At 29.9% G+C, this 17,798-nt stretch overlaps 1 protein-coding gene across 1 annotated transcript; it reads left to right on the top strand.

Moving 5' to 3' along the window:
* Nucleotides 1-14,193: 14,193 nt before the first annotated feature.
* Nucleotides 14,194-16,925, top strand: LOC111641798 (mite allergen Lep d 7-like). Its single transcript, XM_023388030.1, has 4 exons — nucleotides 14,194-15,090; nucleotides 15,358-15,419; nucleotides 16,208-16,427; nucleotides 16,507-16,925. Exons 2-4 carry the CDS (start codon nucleotides 15,365-15,367, stop codon nucleotides 16,895-16,897), a joined length of 666 nt encoding a protein of 221 aa, XP_023243798.1. The 5' UTR covers nucleotides 14,194-15,090; nucleotides 15,358-15,364; the 3' UTR covers nucleotides 16,898-16,925.
* Nucleotides 16,926-17,798: the final 873 nt, after the last annotated feature.

Below are 17,798 nucleotides of genomic sequence, written 5' to 3'. Positions count from 1 at the left end.
CTCAAAATTAAGTTATTCGCCATTTTATAATAATTAAAAATATAAAAAGTTTTTAAAATGAAACATGATAACGAATGGCGCCATCAAATGTTGCCGGGAAAGTTAAGCAACTCGTTGCCTGAAATTTTTTTTAAATATAGATTCAATTTGTACATTAGGTTACTTGAATTATATGCAGCTATTTTTATATGACTAAAATGTCTTTTAGCAAATATTAAAAACGTTGATACATATAGAAACAAAAATTTATAGGCCTATATTTGTACCATTTAACGATATCAATACGATGTTTTCAATGTTTTTTTTTTCATTTCTATGATAAAATTCTTAAAAAGTTCAAGAAATCCCTTTGCTTTCATAAATAACGTCTATGAGAATTGTAATGAAATAGAGGGTAGCTTGTTCATAATTGCAGCCATTATTAATACTTGTAAGGAAAATTAATGCTGTAATACAATCTAAAATGTACCCTTGTTTTATCTATAGATGTTTACTTTCACAACGATAAAATTAATCGAGAAAAGTCTAAATCTAGGTAAAATTTCCACGCCCTTACGAAACTCCATTTTTTAATGCTTTCTATACATACAAATTAAGTATAAAATAATAATTGTAAAACTAAAACTAAAGCATCCAAAATTTTGGGTAGGAAAATTCATACCCTTAGGTTTTGAATTCATATTTATCAGATGCAAAATGACTGAATAATTGTAATGAAAATGTGAATTTTTTTCTTTCTTTGATTGGACTTCATTACGAGTTTGAAACTAAACAGTCAATAAATAGTCCCACAATGAATTTTAGGCATCTGTGCAAAGTGTATTTTTTCCAGCTCTCGAATACAGGACTTTGGAGTCAGACTCCGACCATATATTTTTTGAAAATTTCTTGGATCCAACTGTAGGCCTGTTTTCTTTTGGGGGACTTAAGTGTTAAATTCTTTAGCTATTCACTATAAAATCTTAAGCTTTTTACTTTGAAACATTTTAAAAATTTTGCGAATATAACCAAAAGTTCTCTAACAACTTATATTACTGACATACTACCAAAGATATATTCCTGACATATTCTGTTTATTTTTCATAATTAAAAGAAATTAATTTGTATCAACTGTAATCAATAATATCATAATAGGACAATATTTTAGTAACTTTTAAATAATAATAAAAATGTTACAATGTGAATTTTGTTTATCTGTTTAAGTACTGTTATAACCTTTCTAAGATAAGTTGGCAATTGTAAAAACAGATTGAATCACTTCGATCGAATGCAGGAGTAATGATGTTAGTGAATTAAGTAGTATTTAGTATATTGTTTATTGGTATTTTATTCTCTTTTTTCTGTGATTTCCTTCGCTTTAATTATAGTTAAATATATCTGAGAATAATATTAAAATTACATATTGTTATATGTCAGCCAAGCTTTATCATGATAAAAGTCATATACAGTACATAGAGAAAGTGCAAAGTCGGAACCCTAGAATCCATGACTAACAAGGATCCTAAGCTCTTTTGTTCTTTTTCCTTCGTCCAACGTCTGTCATTAACTTCAATCTAAACAATAAGGACCTAATTAGTCGAACTCAAAATAATGCAAACTACAAAACTTAGCGAGTCTACTGTAATGGACATTTACGAAAAATACTGTGTATTACGCGATTCGAACATACGTATTACTGTTCTAAAAAAAAGGCGTGGAACGAGATCGCGAGACAAATTGGACTGCACAAATAGTGAAAATTAAAGTAAACTGTCTTTTTTGTTTTGTTATTTCTTACTTCTTTTTCGGTGAATTAATCACTACAAAGGCAACAGGGCAGATAACTTAGTATCACCGTTTCCGATATTTTTTGTTGAAAATGGAGCGATGCGACACATATGCGTGCGTGTCAATAAAAATGTATTCATGAAAGATCGAAACACATAGCTCACATTTAGAGCACACAAGAATGCCTGCGTCCTTATACTATAAGCGCTCAAGCCTGTTTACACCTTTATAAGTAGACGGGAACTGCAGTAGGAGTCTAGAAGAGCAACATGCAGCTCGCGAGCCAGTTTGGACGTGGTTATGTGATCAAAAGATCTACTTCTATTCTTTATATAAAAGGAGAGAAACACGCTAAAAATAAATTAAGAAAATAAAATGGCTTGGATGATGTACTGCTATCTGGAACAATGCACTTAAAAATTAAATATTAAGCTTGAGCCGGAGCCAGAAAATTAAGCTGGAGTGGAACTGGAGCCGGAGAAATGATCAGATGCTTTGCTCCAAAGCTCTGTGCACATTTCCTCTGTTTATCACTCTTCCCTGGTCAGTAAATCTGCTTATCTTGTTTACCATAAAGATTCCAGTAGACTATTGCTTGTTTACCGTGCTCGGGAGTTATCAGTCTTGTTCTTGGTACCAAGGTAACGACAAAAATGCTTATTGCAAAATTTCCAGCAATGACACAAGTTTACGTGGCAAAAAAGTTACCAGGCGTTTACAATATACCATTCATAGGAAAAAACAGCGTACAATTGGCTGATACGTACGTTCTGTCTGATCCTAATGTTGACTACGTTGCTGATCAAATTTGATCAGCAACGTAGTCAACACCGCTCACCAATGTCTTATACCGTATACTGTGTAGTTTCTTATTAGTCTAAGCTATGGAATAGCAATGTTGTCCTAGTGTTCTCGGCTATAGTTCTTACATTTTGATTTGGTTTGATTGATGCCTAGTATAACAACGCATTGTCATTCCATATAATTGGGCTGCAATTTTCAAATTACAGTTTTCAATATAGATTCTCTCTTTTTCCTGCGTAAGGGCTGTATATAGTTAAGCGTAAGGGCTGGAGCTACCGCTTAACTATATACAAAATTCTGGTTTGGACGGACGTCACGTGATTTTTTTAAATTAAAATACGATTAAAAATTGCAGCCGGCATTGTGGCTATGTCATAATAAATAACTGCTGGTCAAAATTATTTCTACCTTGGAATCTTTAAAACATTGAGCATAGCTCCCGCCTCCTTGTTCATTTCATCTAGAGAAGTTTTCTTAATCCGGTCTATCCGCATAGACCTAAGAATATAAATTACAGCAGGAGGAAAGAAATTGATAGTGATCGATCAATTAGGTTACTGATACCCGTCTGGTATCTGCAACGCCACGTATACTCTGTACAAACACTTGTCAATGTTTTTATATAAAGCTTATATTATATCTTATAGTTTACGATATCATTATAAAATGAAGGACTAATTGGCTGAAATATCTAAAAACAATAAGATTACTGTTACCAATATACAATATACTTCGACAATGGCATTTGATAGACTCGTGCCATTGTCACTGTATTCGAAATTATTATTATAGGTCTATTCGTATTCTATACTTAATTTTAAGGGATTAAAAATAACCATTTAACGTTCTTTTCTAATATTCTACGTAATTTAAAATTTAAAAAGAAAAGTTATATTATTTTACAACATACATTGTTAGTGCAATAATACCAAAACTCTGATAAAACTAGAAAAATTGCAGCTAAAATTTCAGGTAGAAACGGAAAAATATGAAAAATAACACATAATTAATTAGTGTTATTCCTATTTAGAAATTGTTTCACTATATTTAATTGATTCTTAGAAATTTATTAAAATTTGATATACTATGTATTTATATTTAGTTTGTTCAGACGGTTTCATATACTTTATCAAAGTTTTTTTAAAAAAAAATTTCTTAATAAAAGATTGTCACTTGTTTTTAGAAATATGACTACAAACATTTGTCTAAGGAATTTGGACTTTGTACACTATTTACATTATTCTCCTGCAGTTAAAAGTAGAATGAGATAACCTCGATATGACATTTTCAATGATAAATTTCTAAGAATTCAATTATGCTACTGTACATCTGTATTTTAAGAATAAAATAAAATACAGATTGGCTAATCAATAATTGTATGCAGTATTGTGAATGTAAAACAAGTTTAAAAATACAAAAAGTTTAGAAATTTGCTGTATAATTAAATTTCTATTTTTATGTATCTGTAAAATAATTTTTTTAAGCTTTGAATTAATTATTTAATTCTTTATTTAAAATAATTCCTTAGTAAAAATATGAGCATGTTAAAATAATTTTATTGCCCTTAATTAATAATTAGGCCCTTCAATTATCCGGAATACCCCCAGGTCACGTCATGCAGGCTTTAGGACTATGCATTCTCAGTAATCCGGCAGTCTCGCTAATCTAGCGCACGTCTGTGCGAGGAATGGTCGAATTAGCGAGAGTCTACTGTAATAACATGATTTTAAATGCGAAACATGTTTGATTTTTCAAAGTATACTTTCAAGAAATTTAATTTTTAAGTATTTCTAATGTAATCTATTTAATATATTATGCATTCTATTAAAATAGACTTATTTAAATATTTTATTAAAAAGATAGCAAATAAATATATAATTACAAGTAAAATATAGTATCTTAGAAATTGTTTAGATACGCTAAATACCCGTATTGTCCATAAACTTAATATAATTCCTAAAAATCTGATTGTTACTATATATATAACCCCAAACAACAACCCCATTAAAATCCGAAAAATACAAACATCTACGCCCAAAACAGGATTCGAACTCTCGATATTCCTGAATACTTGCAGTCTTCTGAACTTCAACAATGGATGAGGAAACTGCCCTATGGGATTATACGTTATGTGATGGCTACTGGGTTCGGCTGAATGGAATTTTAAGATATGGAGTACTATAATGGAGTTTTAGATGAGCAAGGGTGTTGACTATATCTGTCATCCTTCAGTCTATCTATCCTACACAATGGTGCTTTCCGGCTGTGATTCAGCTTAATGACACACAAATATTCTGAATAATATATTCTTTCAAATAGAGTTTTAATATTCTTCTCTATGGTTTATTTACAATACTATTTTACTTGCAACTCTTGTCTTGTTTTTATACATTTTTCAATACACAGAAAGTTTTTTGAGAATGTTTTAAATTTAAAGGTTAAAAATTGCTGAAATAAACAAAATCTAAAACTTATGCAATAACAATTTTCATAGTTTTATTTATTCTAAAGTTATCATTTTACAATAAATACATTTTCTGAAGTTTAGCAGTTTTTGAAAGGCAGCTTATTTTGATACGACAGAAATTATATTCAAAACTATTCAATTGAAATTATGAAGAAAACTATCTTCTTTTCATTATTTGCATGCATATTCTACTGTACAGGTATATATATTTTTTCTAATTTCATTTTAGAATTGATATAAATATCAGAATTATGTAAATGAATTTCTCAAATTTTTTCACATAATCAGTTATTTTTTTAATAACATAGATGCTGAAACATTGCTTACTTATAACTGTAACGAAGCATTTGATATGCTCATCAATGCAGCGAAAAAGGATTATGATGATAAACTTGAGCCTTATCATCTTCCCAATTATAAAGTATTGTTCAAGCAAAAATTTATAGCTACAATTCATGGACATCTTAATTTAACCAATGGAAAAATTCATGGATTAAAATCAATTCACAGGTTTGTTACTTTCAAATAAGTTATTTTAGATCTATTTTAACTATATTAATATTAAAATTAATATCATATCAAAACTATTTATGTTTATTATATTGTAAACTGTATCGACTTATTTTATTATCAAACTGTTAACATAATAACAATAATCGTATTACATCATCATTCAAATAACAGATGGGTATTGTCTCTAATTATCTAAAGATTATCTAACATTAGTTATTATATAAAGCGAAATAGTTTAGTTTATACTATGTAGTGTATAATATCATATAATTTATCATTAGTTATAAATTAAATAGTGTATTATATTATTATAGTCATTAAAATGTAGTCATTATGGGTTACTTTCATAGAAGAATATGTAGGATACATAATCTCTTTTTAATTTCTATTTCAGTTCTATTTTCGTATTGAAAGGATAGAATCTAAGCTTTTTCTACCCTAGCACCGTTAGAACAAAAATTATCTATTTTTAATAGGATGAAGGTGAAAACATTTTAAAAAACCTTTCTGTTGAATTTGATATTCTAAAATAATTGTGTATGATCTAATTAAAAAGTGAAACCTTTGAATTTATTTTATACTCTGATACTTCTACTATTGCAGCACGTTAGTGCATACAGTGACATAAAATGTGTAATGGAAATTTTGAATTGTGCAGTAATTAATTGTCCGATTCTAGGTTCTATAAGTATTTCTTTCTTCTAGTTATGTTAAAGTTAAAATATTTACCTAAATTACAGTAAAATCTGTCCAAAACTGAACAAGAATAAAAAAGGAAACCAATCTAAACTAAAATTCTTTAAAACGGAAAGATTTTCTGTATTTAAAAACATCTGTTCAAAACGAAAACCTACCAAACCTTAAAAAGTATTCGGTGCCGTGCGATTCCGGTGCAAAAACAGAGCTATGGAAGGAATGTTGGTAGGATTTACCATTTATATTGAATATACACAATAGATATTTTTTATGTAGCCGCAACATAAATATTATCATTTGAACTATAATTCACCGAACAGTGCATATATCTACAGTAAATTATATCACGTGCAGGCGCATATCTAACGATTAAGATTGAACAGTGATTGAAATTAATAAATAATTATATAGATACAAGATTTGTATTATTATCCTTTATATCATTTGTCTTTTAAACAGCTCATTAACACTAAAATTTATGGCTTGGCCAAAACTGATATTAATGCGAAAAGAAAAAAGAAACCTTAGAATAACGCCTGCAGCAAGAAAAACACTATAAAAATTTTTATTTCTACAATACTTATATAATTACATACAGAAGATATTTATTATTATGTGAGTTTTTCTTCTCTATTATCCGTGCACGCTATTCCCCCATTATTACACCGATTATTGGAGTTTTTACCGTATAACATACAAATTCTAAATAACAGATTAGATAACATTAAAACGAATTAAAGGTTTATTTAATTCGTGTTAATATTGTATAATGTTAAATTGACGAAAGAAGAATGGTTGGTTGAAAAACATTTTTCAGAATGGTATATGACTTCTACTAATCAGTGGCGTGCCATCATTAGAAGCGGTGGAAGCGCCGCTTCCCTTGTATTTTATAAATAATAAATACATATTAATTTTAATTATATGAAAATAATCGCACAATATTTTATTATAACCGCATTACGTATCTTATTACAAATTTCTATACTACACGTGAAAAAAAAAATAAGATCGCAATTGTATATTCGAATATTAGTGGCGGAGTGGAATCTCTGTATTGTCAGATTCCAAAAAGCCAGATTTGCGCATGCGCTTTACAGAGCACCAACCTCACCCGGTTTAGCCGGTGGAAGCCTACGACCTTGGGTGAAAGCTGCACACATATAAAGATTCCAATTCTATCAAGGACCGGTTCTGGGCTGTTAGCCGCCTGCCCACTAGATATTTCGATTACGTGAATAACGAGTAGATTTATAACTTAACCCAACCGATAAGAATTTACTGGTATGTTTTTACGATAGTTCTGTATAGTTGACAGGAGTTAAAAAAATCCATTAAAATATTTGATATATTTATTCCGCTCTCCGATTTTATATTACTCACGGATTTCGATGTTAAACCAGTGATATTACGATTTCGTACATCCCATCTTTAAGGGGATGTAGAAAAAAACGTGTACAATTCTTGTATAATGTTAAAAAATTAACCGTTACTTCGACAGCGTCATTTACAACTAAATTTAATGAATGAGAGAGATGCACCAGGTACAGAAAAAGCTCTAGAATTTATTTTCCTTAAATTTACGATTTATGTATCCGTTTGTCATAAAAATTTGTCTTTCTACTTTTTTCCCGAGACTACAAATATTCGAGTACGAAGTAACCGGTTTCGACTTATTTCTACTTAAGAAGTATTTAAATAAGTAAGCGATTAGGAAATTGGGGACGTAAACAAAACCCTGACGAAAGAGCCGGAATATTACTTAAACAAAAGCTTAACCGAATCAATCTATAGCCGAGTACAGTGGGGACTGATTTCTTCGAAATACTGTATTAGATGTAATAAAGACAGAAATTTTTCCTGAAACAAATTAGTTAGAAAACAAATGACTATTAAGTTTAACATACATATTAGATTTTTACAGCTATGGTGAGAAACGTTTAAAATCTACAACAGCCCTGTCGCGTCCTTTGAGATATACTAGTGATACGACAAAAGAGGTATTTGACATTGACCGGTATCGGTACCCTGGGGATTTGACAGTCTGCGTGTATGCACGCTCCGCAACCGTCTTCGATTCCATCCGTTAGCCACTCGTAGGGAGCTATTTGAATAAGTGCGTTGTTTTAATTAAGATTTAAAAAGAAAAGAATATTTTATATTTTTATGTACGTTTCTTTGCAAAGCTATATTTAATTATAATTTTTTTAAAAAGTATATTCGTATAATTGAAGAATATTTTGTATGTACCAGTACATCCACCATATATTTTATTTCATCGAGTAAGTTTTTATTATTTTATTTTAATTGTAGCCGCTTATATCGTGGCTAGAGATTCGGAATGTAACTGTAATATTAAAATTGCATTTAGAGAAGTCTACGGTTTTTACTGGCTTATCGAATAAACGATACGAATGGACCCTAGACCATCAGTGACGCGCGATTGACCGATTGTCCCTGGATGTCGGCTTCTTACAGAAACACAGCTTCCCTATCATCAAATGTCACGGCGCGCCCCTGCTACTAAGTAAAAATTTGATTTAGATCTAATGTTGAAATTCTAATTTTCAAATAGCAAATGACATATTTATCGAGTTCATAAGTTTACTCTTGTTTTGAAATTCTCTCTATGTCGTTGCTTAATTTTAGAAATTTTGTACTCAATTTTATATAATTTTTTGATATTACAGTAAAACTCCAGTTATCTGGACGCTGATTATCCGGATTGCCCTCTGACTTTGTTAAAAATACTTTGTAAAATACTTTTAAAAGCCTACTTTTCATACCTTTACAGTGCAGGTATGAAAAGTAAGCTTTACTAAATGTAGAAAATAAGCTGTATTCATTTGTAGGTACATTTCCATATTTAATGTTTTATTTTCCCATACTTATGTACACAATTACATAACGATCTGCTTAGATAAGAAAAAAAAATGACTATTTTAAGCAAAAATCCAATTATTCCTCATATCCGGACAGCTCGAATCCCAATTAATTCGGATAACTGATGTTTTGCTGTATGTGTAATATATGAAAATTATTATTGTTTCTCTCTGTTCTTATCAACAATAATAATAACTTGGGACAAATACGAGTCCCGAAAAATTTCTGGGGTGTCTCACTCGGATTCGATTACGGGTCCTCAGAGCGATACGCTGACACAGGGGCGTTTTGGACAGATTTTACTGCCTCGACCATCCGATTGTCCTAATACAGTTTCTATATAACTCAGAAACAAAATTATTGTAAATGGATTGGCGACGCAACATAAGGTTGATTTGCCAAAAGGAATGCTTTCCGAGATCACTTTCTATGAGAAACTGGCGCTATTTAGGTGTTAGACATGCGAAGAAAATCCAAAAAACTCCGCATAACCAGCCAGTTGGTGAAGTGCGAGCCTCACGACCAAGTACGCCAATGCTCGGTGGTTGTATCCACTAAGCCATTGGTGGCCTCTTGTAGTCTTGTAAATATATATCGCATTGAACATGTTCTTGATTTATCCTCAGTTTGCATGTTTAAGTTCATTCAAGATGTTTTCATTGTCTTTAATAGTTTAACAAAAAGTTTAATCCAATGGCATTAAATAATCTTAATCATGTTTCAATAAAAGATGTGATAAGAAAAATTTCTAGATTTTAAACAAACCGCTATCTTTAATTATATTGTTTGCTTTCACTGTATAAAATAATGTATTTATTAAATTTGACTTGTTTAATTATATATATATATATATTTATATTATTTTTCAGGGATAAAAACTGCGAAATAAGAGTTACTAAAGAAGATATTTACATATTTGTTAATCTAACCACTGGAGAATTACGATGGAATTACGATATTCACATAAATCCTTTCATTACATTGAGATTTCCACCATTTACAATGGAAGGAAGAGTTGAACCTGTTTTTGCAGAAATAACAGTAAATACAAAACAAAACGAAATGAATGTTACAAATTTAAAAATCCGAAAAATGAAAAACTTTACAATTAAAACAAATTTTAATCCTTTATCAACTTTCTTAAATTTTATACAGAAGATTATTTTGAAATTTTTTCAGACAAAATTTGTTACTGGCTTAGAAAATATTTTTAAAACAATTATAAATGATGAAATTAATAAGTTAGAGTATGCCAATAATGTAACACTTGCTATCACTCCTCCAAGTTTTTTAAATAGTTTTCAAGTAGATCAATACTGAAATACAGTATCTAAATACAGAAATAAGTCATTAAAATACAATTAATTTGATATATATATATTTTTTTAAATTTAAAAAGATAAATTAGATGTAAGATCTGATTATTATATACAAGATAAACATTTCTTTTATTCTATTATGGAAGGGTAATGTATGGTTATTTTTATCTTCAATAAATATATTTTAATGAAATGCCACAAATTATTTTTATATATGAATGATAAATGCTGTTACACTATGTTTTTTTACTTTTTAACTCTTTTCTCTGTGTAAGCCAGTCTTTTCTTATATCCACCAATTGTTCTGACCAGGCCCACAAAGGATATTTGTCTCATTAGCTTTATACTTTTGATCATTTTTCACTCATAATACTAATACAGTGTAGTGTAGAACAGCGATTCTCAAAGTGATTCAAGGATGATCACCAATTATTGTTGTACGGTCACGCATACACTTTTTTATGAACATAATTCCTTTGCTTAAAATATCTTTCAAAATTTTGTCAGTATTTTTTTTTTTTTTTTTGGCTTCTTTGAGAACGAAAGAAAAACATAGACAACATTCGACTGAAGTTGAATCGAATGTTGAATCTTCTTTATTCCAAGATCAATAAAAAAAAATTAGTGGAATTTTTGGTGTTTATTAACAATGTCATTTAATTACATTTAAAAAAATTATTCCAAAAACAATAATTGTAAGAAAAACGAATTTAAGGAAAAATAAAATGCTGCAGAATCCTATGCTTTATGTCGAAAATTCCTGAAATTTTGCAGGGAGTTTTTTGTATTAGGTGGATTGATGCTATTAAATTTTGGTGATTAAAGGTCGAGAGGATAGGAAGATAAAGGGGGTCATGTGTATCTCCAGTAGGGTCGGACTTAATGACGATTTTACTCGTTATTAGCATTTACAATTTTTTTAAACCCGTCCCTACCCTCAAAATTAAGTTTTTTTGCAATTTTATAATAAATAAATATAAAAAATATTTTTAATAAAATATGACAAGAGATGGCGCTACTAAAAGTTTAAATGTTGCTGGGAAAGTTGAACAACTCGTTGCTGGTTTATTTATTTATTTGTGGGTGATGCTATAATGTTTACATAAAACGTAAATTTGTGTTTATGATCTAATTAGTACTAGCATAACATAATATTAAATTGATAATTTTTATATATATACTCTGTTGCAACAAAGTCGACGCACCTTAAATCCGACGTGCAATAGTAATCGTATAATCTCCATATTAGAGAAGAAAGAAAGAAAGAAAAAAAGATAGTAATCGTATTCTGCGCATGAAACAGTAGTAAAAAGCGAGATATAGATTATTAAAGAACAGTAACATCATAAAACGACCGAATGACGGAGTGAATAAGATACAGCCTACCTCTCTGGGGAGACAGAATCGAATACAGACGGGTCGAATCATGTGTGTAATTCATTGATAACACATCTAAATTACAAGCAAAATATGTCGAATAAAAAAATTTATAATAACTTACAAGTTACTATTCGTAAACAAATTTGATTGCACAAAGTTATTTATAATAGTTTTAATAAAAATTTGTGTAGCTTCGGTTGTGGCTATTCGGACGCAAGGTGTGCACCGTAATCTATATATATATATAACCCATTCATTTCATGTCCGTCCCGTAACCGTTTCATAACGGACACTAGAGGCGCCCCTATCGTGTGTCATATTTCAAACATTCAAATTAACAATTTTAATTATTATTTAAATTAACAATATAAATTATTATTATTCATTTGGCCCATAAATTATTATTTGGTCAATATAACAATATAAATAATTCAGTACATTTGTAATAGGAATTTATTATTTCAGGGGCTTATATCTCGCGAAGGGTCGCGAGTAGGAGTATGGTTCCTTTGACTTTATTGTTCGCACAGGGGCTACAGTTTGGGGGGTCGCCACCTCTTCATTCGGAGGGTAAATCTTCCCATTGGGACTTTAACAGAGCTGTAGAGCATATTGATAGGAACAAAAAAGTCAAAGGAACCGTGCCTCATAGAAAATTGTAAAGAACGCCCACTAGCGGGCGTCCCGGGCTACTAGTATCTGTATAAACTGTGAAAGAAAGAAATCGAAGGCACAATACAAGTATAAAAACGATTGCGGTAACAACTCTCAAAATTGTGTGGCGCCATCTGTTATGATATTTCATTAAAAAACTTTTTATATTCTTAAGCTTTTTGCCATTTTATAATGATTAAAATCATATATATAAAGTTGTTTTAATAAAATATGACAACATATGGTGCTACCAAAATTTTAAATGTTGCTGGGAAAGTTGAACAACTCGTTGCTGGTTTATTTATTTATTTGTGGGTGATGCTATAATGTTTACATAAAACGTAAATTTGTGTTTATGATCTAATTAGTACTAGCATAACATAATATTAAATTGATAATTTTTATATATATACTCTGTTGCAACAAAGTCGACGCACCTTAAATCCGACGTGCAATAGTAATCGTATAATCTCCATATTAGAGAAGAAAGAAAGAAAGAAAAAAAGATAGTAATCGTATTCTGCGCATGAAACAGTAGTAAAAAGCGAGATATAGATTATTAAAGAACAGTAACATCATAAAACGACCGAATGACGGAGTGAATAAGATACAGCCTACCTCTCTGGGGAGACAGAATCGAATACAGACGGGTCGAATCATGTGTGTAATTCATTGATAACACATCTAAATTACAAGCAAAATATGTCGAATAAAAAAATTTATAATAACTTACAAGTTACTATTCGTAAACAAATTTGATTGCACAAAGTTATTTATAATAGTTTTAATAAAAATTTGTGTAGCTTCGGTTGTGGCTATTCGGACGCAAGGTGTGCACCGTAATCTATATATATATATAACCCATTCATTTCGTGTCCGTCCCGTAACCGTTTCATAACGGACACTAGAGGCGCCCCTATCGTGTGTCATATTTCAAACATTCAAATTAACAATTTTAAAAAATTGTAAATTTTAATAACGAGTAAAATCTTCATGAAGTCCGACCCAATCGAAAGAAATAACGACTTCTTCTACTTTCCCATCCTTTCGATCTTTAATCACCAAAATTTAACAGCTTCCATGCTTCTAATACACAAACTTCCCTGCAAAATTTCAGAAAGGTTCGACAAAAGACACAGGACTTATTAAGCTTCAAAGAGGGTGAAAAAAAATCGTGCCCCACACGTACAGTACAAGCATAAACATCCCTACATACAAAGAAAAATCCTGAACTTTTTTTCGTATTTCTCGATGTTTCAAGATTCACAGAGCCCAAAAAATGTAAAAATCTTGTGGGATCGTTTTTGACCGATTACAAATACTTTCCCTCTGTTATATAGGCTATAACAGCCAGAAAAGTAAAAAATGTTTGATCTAGTTTTAAAAAATAAGCATTCACACTTGTCAGAAACACACCCGTCGCCAGAATTTTCTTTCGCGTGGCTCATTCCTAAACTTTTATCAGGAGGTGACCATGACTGACATATTAATCACCGTCCGTCGTTTTGCTATTGGCAGTAAGCTGAAAATCGGAGGGAGATTACAGCCCGACAAACTCCCTCCTTACCTACGTGCCTATTCAGAAATATACCAAAAATTTCAAATATCTTTTCTACTTTTACGTTAAACATAAATTTACTTTGCTAGTTTGTTTTACATAATTGGGCTGCAATTTAAAAGTAGACTTATAAATTTCCATTTTCGTCTGTCTGTTTGTCCGTCTGTCGTTCCTTAATGTCGAGAACGGAGTAAGATAGTTGAAAGTAGAGACTAGATATGGAAACATTAGGAGCCGGAGATCCCGATTAACTATATAAGAACTTCCGATGCAAATCGGAAGTTACGTTATTTCAATTCAAAACGTTTCTGCTCGAAACAATTAATAGATGATCGGCATGACCTATTGTTCATTTTTAGAAGTTAATTAAAATAAATGCGATAAAATTAAGATTATTGATAGCAAAATAATTAACACTAGAAGTATTTTTCGTTAAGTAACATTGAAAAGGAGCAGATGTTACGGTATGATGATAAATTATTTACTATACAATAACATATATTTCAACAAATGAATATTTCTTCTCTTTTATTCTATAAACAGCAATGTTTACTTGCGAGTTTATTTTTGAGATTTATTTTTCTTCCATTTTTACAAAAATGAAAACTCCGACATAACAACTGTTGCAATTTTAAGATAATTTAATCTAAGTAAACATCTCAATTGCAGTCTTTTCTCTATTTAAGACAAAAATAAAAGATATTTTGTTCAAAACCTCTTTACATAAATGATTTTTTCAGACTATTAAGGCATTCGAAATAGAATTTTTCGCTATGTAATATTGGAAAAAGCAGATGTTACCGTAATATATGCTTGGCTATTCGACCAATAACAATTTTTAGATTATTTTATTACATAAAATATTTGAAAGAAAATGATGAATACTTGAATAAAATGTTGAATAAACGTTAAAATTAACTTTGTTGAGGTGTATAGTTATATAATGAATGTTATCGTTCTTTCTTATCTCTTATATAAGATATAATAAGGCTTTTATAAGCCTGCAAGTTTCAAGATTTAATATTGTAATTCAGAAATTTCTATGAAAGGTAAGCTTATTGCTTCATTTTGTTGAATGTAAAATGAATTATAAATATTTAAAATAATTATGATATTCAATAACGTTTAAAATAAATAATTAAAATTAAATTTTAGTCTCGCTCTTGGTATTTAATTTATTAAAAAAACGTTAAATATAATTTAATTTAAAATTAACAATATATTTGCTTGCTTATAATGAATTTTTATCTAAAATCGTTTTAATATAATTAGTATAAATTATAAAATATTGTAATTTGGTTAATTTTTTATTGAAGGTTCAATATGAAGACCATCATTGCAATTTTTACTTTGTTTCATTTAGCCATTAGTCAAAATGGTAAATTTTTTAAATATATTTAATAAATTAATTTCAATTATTTCAATGATCTAACCATTATACAATTTTAGACTTATAATTATGTTAATTATATAAAATATACAGGGTAACCCATAAGTCTAGGGTCATAGGAGTTATGTTAATCTTTGTTTACACTTTTACTGGTAAAGTCAGATACTGACAAGTGAGTTAGAAGGAACGAATTCAAGTTATTTTGACGGGAGGTTTAACAGGCTTCATCTAGAGTAATGTGTGATGGTGGTGGTATGGTGGCATGATGAAATAAGTCAATGCAACAACTGAGCAATCTGTCAAAGAGGGATGCCTTCCGGGAGGACTTTCTACGGGAAATTGGCCGTATTTAGGTGTTAGACACGTGAAGAAAGTCCAGAATACACCACATGGTCAGTCCACGTGGAACACGAATCCACGACCGAGCACTATCGGTGTTCAATGGCTTTATCCATTAGGTCATTGGTGTGAGGTAGGAAGTCTGGATGAAACCTGTTAAACTCTTTGGCAACTTTACGCTGACTGTGTATCCGGACTATCTGAATAACTTGAATTTGTCCCTCCTTTCTCAGAGTGTCCCATAAGCTGGAAAATAATAAATAAAGATCAACAACTCCTATGGTTCCAGACTTATGGGACACTCTGTATGAAATATAATTACTGAAATTATCAATCTAAAATTATATATTTAATTTAAAAATTATGTCAAAACAAAACTTTCGATTAAAATATTCTTATAATAACTGATATATTGTGTATATATTTAAAATATTTAGTGAGTTTATTACTTCAAAGTTCATCTGTACAAATTGGTAACGGTAACGAATTTATCGATAAACTGTTAACTGTTACAAAACTGGCGTATGGTCACCAATTAGATCCTCATCCCCTTCCGGATATGGGATTGAATTTTGAAAAGAGATTCATATTAATAACATATCGTGGTAAGGCACAATTACACGATGGTGTTCTTTCTGGATTAACATCTATGCACAGGTAAAAATTAAGATTAATTTCCATAAATATTATGTTTTATATATTAAATTTATTTAATTATTATTTATATAATTTTTAGAGATGACGATTGTACAATGCAATATAATAGCGATGGCTTTCACGTCAACGTTCCTTTAGGTTTGGGAGTTTTGCACTTTGACTATACAGGCACTATATCATTCATGAATGTAGGACCTGCAATCAAAATTTCCGGTAGTGTAGGTTACGTATCAGTTGAAATGGAAATTGAAGCGAAAACTGGATCTGAGCCCGAATTGAAAGAATTTAGGATAATAGAAATGAAAGGATTTGATATGAAAATCAGAAATCGTTTATTATTAAACAGCGTTGTTAAAATTATTTCTAAGATGGTTTTCAAGTTATTTAATCCTCAAATTAAAAATATTATAGAGAAAGAGGTGAGAGGCATGATAGCTGAAAAACTCAAAACTTTAAAATTACCAATGTAACCTGTGATAAGAATAAATATTAATTCGATAATCTAAAAAAAAAGGTTTCATTTCATATTCAAAACAAATTCATTTATCTTATTGATAACACTGACAGACAATAGTTTTAATCTTGTTTTAAAGGAACTCTTTATCAATTGGCATATGTTCTGTTTCTTAAGTATTTTGATAAATACAATTAATGAATGTTTTAAAAACACTAAAAATATCTATTAGAATTGCTTAAGCTATTAAACAATATATTAATAATACGTAATGAGTTTTATTGATTTTAAAATAAAAATATATTCAATCTATTATACAGTATTTTTTATTTTAAACTCTTTCTGTCCTGTGGCCAGTAAGAAAGCGTTCTATTCATACTCATCGGGAGTTCGGTCAGGCCCACAATGGAGCCGGATGAGGGTGATGTGGTTCAAGCCACGATATATCAGGAATATATCGACAATAAAAAAATCCCTGGATTTGATCATGAGTCCCCCTTGGCCATACACTGTATTATGTTATGCAGCAGTTCTTTCATAAATAACTTTAGTTTATTTACCTAATAAATATATATGTATATATATATATATATATATATATATATACACACACTATTCATTTTTCTTCCTTAGTCGTAGCTATTTTAAAAACACATTGTTTCGCCGCATAACTTTAAAGTAATGTAATAAGAACGTTATGTGAAGTTAGATTTTATTCTGCGTAAATATTTCCCACACAATTAAACTTAGAAACAAATTTATAAAAATGAGTTCATCTATTTTTAATTTTTTCCGTGATAAAATACGATGTTGAACCTTTACCATGAAAAATGCGACAACTATACATAATTATAATGTAATCATTTTGATATAATATTCATCGTCCCTAGTATAATACTATAATCTTTTCTACATAC

This window comes from Centruroides sculpturatus, unplaced genomic scaffold (genome assembly GCF_000671375.1).
Source record: "Centruroides sculpturatus isolate CEXI.00-Female unplaced genomic scaffold, Cexi_2.0 scaffold1628, whole genome shotgun sequence".
NCBI lineage: Eukaryota > Metazoa > Arthropoda > Arachnida > Scorpiones > Buthidae > Centruroides > Centruroides sculpturatus.
This window is presented reverse-complemented; position numbering and strand designations above follow the sequence as displayed.

Coding starts and splice junctions, on each gene's coding strand:
- LOC111641798 (XM_023388030.1), top strand. CDS start 15,365: ATGAAGACCATCATTGCAATTTTTACTTTGTTTCATTTAGCCATTAGT. Junction 15,420..16,207: donor TTTAGCCATTAGTCAAAATG/GTAAATTTTTTA, acceptor TAAAATATTTAG/TGAGTTTATTACTTCAAAGT. Junction 16,428..16,506: donor GGATTAACATCTATGCACAG/GTAAAAATTAAG, acceptor TATAATTTTTAG/AGATGACGATTGTACAATGC.